Raw genomic sequence first — 6,000 nt, 5'->3', positions numbered from 1 at the left:
AAAAATATTCGGTGCAGTACACAATTAGGTCCACTGATGTTTAAAAACTACACAAATTTACACTACTCCTAACAATATGAAATATCTCCAAGTATATTCAAGGTATTTATATTTGTAAGTGAACAGCAAAAAGTTTGAAATTAAAATATACAACCTCTACCGCTTCATACGAACGGTATTTTAAACATTGACAAAATTGCCTTTTATGTTAAAAGGTAATGGAAAGGAATATACAAGTAAGTACATCTGCTCACAAATTGAAATGCCAACTTCTAAAATTCGTAAAAAACAGGAAAAAGTGAGACTATGTGTTTTTATTGACATATGAAACAAATTTACAAGAACATATGAGTTATACCATCAGAGACCACCAAAGAAAGAAACGGATTGTGAAATTTTAAAGCAAAACCATGTTTAAAAAATAATAAACTAAACTTCATTACTTTATTTCATTTCTACGAAATTTGTACAATTCAATGTTTGAAGCGACTATGGTATTAAATTACATCATTGCAGCTGAAGTAACATATACAACACCTGATTATAACGGATCTTAAAACTAATTCAAATGTGAGCACCACTTCCATAAAAGCAGATTATGGAACTGCTGTTCTTGTATCACGCTTCAGTAGAGCCTTCCGGTTCTAACACAAATACTACAACAGCTAACTTTAATGAATGTCATACACACTTTGAAGGGCCAGTTCTGGTTGATCATAACCCATTTCCTCAGGAGTACAAATTCCTAATTCATCAAGTGTTGGCTGGATTTCCTGCAAAATACAATCAAAAATTTTAAGAATAACTAAAAAATGTCGTAAGCTCTGAACGCGATAAGTGTGTTGAAATGTTACATTTCCTCCAATCCATAATAAGTATCCTTTAATAAATGCGTATATATATTCACTATCAATAATACGTACTCTCAAACTCACATGGAACCACATCGGGATTCTGTTTCTTTCTTAATTTTGCTTCTTCACTTATGATTCTTTAGATGGTATTCTTCGAAACTTAATCCCCTTCAGTTTTATACACGTAAGTAATTTCAGTTCAAATTTCTTGTAACATGACTTCCCTTAAAGAACTAATATCAATTGTCCACAATGAATACGAACAAACCTTCTGTGGCCTACTAAACCATATAGGACTGGACATATTAATCATCTAAAATACTTGTGCTGTGTAATATTAACGAATACACATTATCTTATTTAAAACCATATTTTATTCTAGTTTGAAACCATAGTTCGGTAAGCTCTATAATGTATACAGTTAGCAGATTTGCTTCACGTCTACACTCTGCTTGCGTTTTTAACCTACTACTATGTCCTACGTTATTGAACGCAATATAAGGTTCTTAACTGTCTTGCATTCAATACTAAAATCATACTGACCAAGTTACTTTTTCTTTGATTTCTGAACAACTTTTCTAATTTATATATGTATTTGCATCATAAATACTGAAAGAAAATTCTAGATCTGATACTTATTATATTAATAAGAATTGTTTAAATACATGAATTTTCTCATGTAAACCACTTTTCGTGGCTCAGCATTTCCGCTCGAGATTTGAATATTTTCTATAAAATACACAACAGTATTCGTAATTCGTTCGTTTAGTTCAGTGATTATCAACCCTCATGAAAAGAGGGTTTCTGAATTATAAGTTGTGGGTTTTAAGCTTTTATTTGTATATATAGTTTTCCTGCTTGACAAATTAATACGACGTTTGTGGTATGTTCGAAGTTCGTATCTATGGTAATCCCTGAATCTCCTGTTCTTGTCTTTCTACGTTCGCTATTATTATTATTTCGCAGGTTCTTTTGATTTTACTATTAACTGACAATAACTGAATTCAAAGAAAATCCTTATTGTCACCAATCGTGAAGGGAAACATCGAAATCAGTATTCCGTAAGACTTCGGAAATTTCGCACCCTGTGTTAGTCAATCTATAGTTGTATCAAATAAAACATTCGGATTTACTTAATTTTCACCACACGTCTTGAAACTTAAATTTAGGATCCTGATAATGAGAAAAAATTAACCCGGGATAAGGAATGTGTATTGTCACAACCTTAATTTTTCGAAACTTTAACCATATCGCCCAGATTTTCACGGGGACACATACACGAGAACATGTATTCCCTCAAAGATTAGTTTAATTCTATCTCATTTAAAATTTCCGTTTAAGTTCCAAACAACAGTTCCCAGACTGATCTGTACTCTGCATGACAGTTAACAAATCACAATGACAACTCATCAACGCGTAGGAATTTACTTAATTATACGCTGAGCCCTCTAGACCCACTTCAAAAAGAAACCTGAAGATATTCATAGAGATAAACTTAGAAAAAACTAAACCGTAGTTAAAAGGTCAATTTTCAGACTGATTTTTACCTGCTGGTTTAGTTGCAAATTTTTATGCCTAAATTTTCAATTTATAGGTTCTTACAGTTTTTAATAAAGGTTATGTTACTTTTAAATGTGCTTGCTTACATAAATTTACGAGATAAATAATACGAGAACCAGGTGGTTGTGGTCCCGTTGAATACCGACTGGACGAGTCATACAAATTATGGAAATTTTATTATAAATCTTCCCGCAGAGAATAGTACAACTATAAATCCTGTCACATCTATTATACGAGTCCACTGAAAATCTTAAGAGGAAATTCTGCTCCAACTTTAAACGTAGTTTGGTGCTTACTTTGGAACAAACTGAAGTGAACAAAATTTGACTGCATGGTCACCGATTTAAGGGGAAAAAAATTCTAGTTTCTGCAACCAAAATTTCTTACGTTATTATTTCTTGAAACTGATGAAGTGTTTCATCACAGGACAATTAAATAATTTTATTAAAAGGCAGGATCCTTCACTTTAGAAAAATGATCTCGTGTTTGAAACTCGTATAAATGGTCAGTAATACATTACTCTTAAGTTTCCAATCAAATCCAGGGATAGTAAATGGAGTAGTAGCTAGCTTTCTTGAAAGAGAGCTACTAGCCCAAGACTTTATAGTATAGCCGCTATACTCGTTACTGGAAAGCATATCCTACTACACCATTCACTAGGTCAATATAAGTGCACCTTTCCAAATATTTTCTTTGAAGATTGTAACGTGGATACTTCACGACCTGCTTCTAGGTTTGATATTTCTCTCATTCCAATCGAACCATTTGATAAGCATACCGCAGTTTGAGAATCACCTGTTTAGCTCAATTTCATTATTTTGAAATATTTGTTAAAACAATAATTATTAATTAGTTCCACCATGACCATATATGTTGTGTCAAATTTTATTTGATTAAGATAAAAGGAATTTATTCAAACGTCTTTACTAAGTATTCTGATTTACATTACAGTGCACAATGTAATTCACTTACCTGAAGTACGTAAGGATAAATTTCTTTTACTCTAGCACCACACTTCTCCTTAACTGCTTCAAGAAATCGGACAGCTAATGCGTAATCATTAATTCGACGACACGCACGTAGAGCCGCACATACGATTTTTGGTTCTGGCACTAAATCCATTCCACACAAATCTGACATGGCCTAGAAAATATGAAGTTAGTAAAATAAGATAAAATCTAGCGAATTTATTCAATGTGGATTTAAAATTATTTTGCGGTACAGGCATGAACCCGGCAGTAACCATAATTCATACTTTTGGATCTATGCTCTGTTATGTTCCTTTAAGAAATAGTAACGTTCAGATTCTATACCAAAAATATACAGTACCAATCAATCACAGACGTTTCACAAAATGATTCACACATTAGGTATATAAGAAAAAAATTAAAAGTAGCTGAGCTTTCATTTACCCTCTAGAAGTATACACGCATATAAGTAAAAGAAAAATTTAAAATACCTATGTAGAATCACGTTCAAAATAATTGAAATTTTCGAAACTACCTCCAGAAATTAAGATATTTTAAACAGTTGAACAAATACTTGTTAAGATGACACGACGAATCACAGTTGAATTGGAAATTTATTTACATCAAAAAACATAAGTGCACCTAACCTGACTGTCCACTTACTGAAATGTACGGATACTTTTCGTCCAAGAGCGATTTATTTATCACTGTAATTGAATTGAATGTAAAAATAAATGAGTGCAAAAGGAATTGAATGTTGTTAAACCTAACTAACTTTACAATCGATTCATTAACAAGATTTCAAGAAAGGAAGCTAAATATCAATTGCTTCATTAACATATCAGTGCATAAGCAACGAAGAACCGTTGCAATTAGTGCTAAACGAATGCCTTACAACTAAGCTACATCTACTTTCTACATTTTATTCACAAATCTAGTATTGGCAACTATTTTACAGATGTAATCCAATATTCTCTGAACATTCTGAAAATAATTCCCAGAAGTTAACCGATTTGATGAAATGCAAGTTTAATGAAATATTCAAAAAGAAAGGTAGAGAATATTACAAATAATTTAAATGAAGACGAGAAACTGATTTGTTACACACTGTTTGAAAAAAAAAATCGGGATACGTGCTACAAGGTATAGTGAATACGAAACAGAAGAGAGGAAGAAAAACTGATGGGCAATATTAAGGAGAATATGCTTAAATCAAAAAGAAGGGACTAGTGGAGGATTTTAGTGCATGGAAACTTATCAATCTTCCACCCATTACAAAATAATAATTATGATGATAATTTGATTCGTTGATGCCTGAGGTTCATATAACTGACAATAAACGCTAAACATTCACAAAAAGCTAACAATCTGAAGTCCATCGTCTTAAAGAGCGGCAAAGCATTCCACTAACACATTCGAGTTCGGTCATGTACCTCAACCTTAACCGTAGCACTTTCGAATATACTGCGCTTGCAGTACTCTGCTTCGCATGACAGTCGCTGGCCTTTACTTGGATCTACCTCCTGAGTGAGTGACAGACCCAAAGTGATTGTCCATCCAATTGTGAAAAGTGGTCGTGATTTCAACATATGCATGATACAGTGTCTATAATAATTCACAGATTTGAAGCATTGTTGCACATGCTCTATATAACGGAGTACATAAAAAATGAACTCCTGATGCAACAGCTCTTAGGACCCAGGGCCTACTAGCTGACTTGTAAACTCAAGCCTTGGGGTGATGTGTGGACAGCACATCGATTCCTCTGGCCGTTAATGCTAGTCTTTTAGTCCAGACTTCACTATTTTTTTCTTTCTTTCAAGCAGCTCCTCAATTGTCCCCACAACGCTGGATAGACGTCACAATGTCAACACTATTTGGTGAGTACGAAGGTCATCCACCTTTCTTCGGACCGAACCGACAATGTTTGAATTTGCTAATCTCACAAGAAGCGATATATCAATGCCCTTAGGGCACTATAATTCTACTATATACGTATACTAAATCTAGTGCATATGTCTATACGCCACACACACACGCATAAAAAGGCTTCTGCAGTAATTGCCTAACGTAAAATTTAATTGCAGTTAAATGCAGTCTACACCTTGAATCTCTTTGAATCAATAGGATACCATTACTTTTGTCAAATCTAAGAATTCTCTCCTCAGATTAGATTCTCAGATGTGTGATACTTCTTTTACATAAGTAAAAATGAAATCTGACAAAGTAAACACACATTATTACTAACACGTGTTACAGTTTCGGCAATATAGTATTGCTTTCATGTGTGTTTTCGTCAGATTTTAACTTTACTCAAGTTACATGTAGTTCCAAAGATTTTGTAAAGGAAATATAAAATATTAGGGGATTTCAATGCGAAGGTAGGACGAGAGGATATTTTCAAACCGATTATAGGGAACGAAAGTTTGCATAAGGAAAGTAATGACAACGGTGTTAGACTCGTGAACTTTGCAACATCCAAAAACCTAATCGTGAAGAGTACAAAATTCCCACATCGCGACGTTCATAAATACACTTGGACATCACCAGACGGAAAAACACATAATCAAATTGATCACGTTTTAGTAGATAGAAGAAGACAATCTAGCATAATTGAC

The 6,000-nt window shown here is 33.4% G+C and overlaps 1 protein-coding gene across 1 annotated transcript in view; it reads right to left on the bottom strand.

Moving 5' to 3' along the window:
• Positions 1–299: 299 nt before the first annotated feature.
• The window catches only part of COX5A (Cytochrome c oxidase subunit 5A), a 38,824-nt gene continuing 33,123 nt past the window's right edge, over positions 300–6,000 (bottom strand). Inside the window, exons 3-4 of the mRNA XM_081746886.1 lie at positions 3,387–3,557; positions 300–773 (exon numbers count right to left, since the gene is read on the bottom strand). Of these exons, the coding sequence (XP_081603012.1) occupies positions 672–773; positions 3,387–3,557 (273 nt within the window). The 3' untranslated portion in view covers positions 300–671. The remainder of the gene's footprint in view (positions 774–3,386; positions 3,558–6,000) is intronic.

Source organism: Thermobia domestica, chromosome 2, assembly GCF_964235325.1.
Source record: "Thermobia domestica chromosome 2, izTheDome1.hap1.1, whole genome shotgun sequence".
NCBI classification, from domain to species: domain Eukaryota; kingdom Metazoa; phylum Arthropoda; class Insecta; order Zygentoma; family Lepismatidae; genus Thermobia; species Thermobia domestica.
The sequence above is the reverse complement of the archived record's forward strand: the minus strand, read 5'-3'. Positions and strand labels throughout refer to the sequence as shown.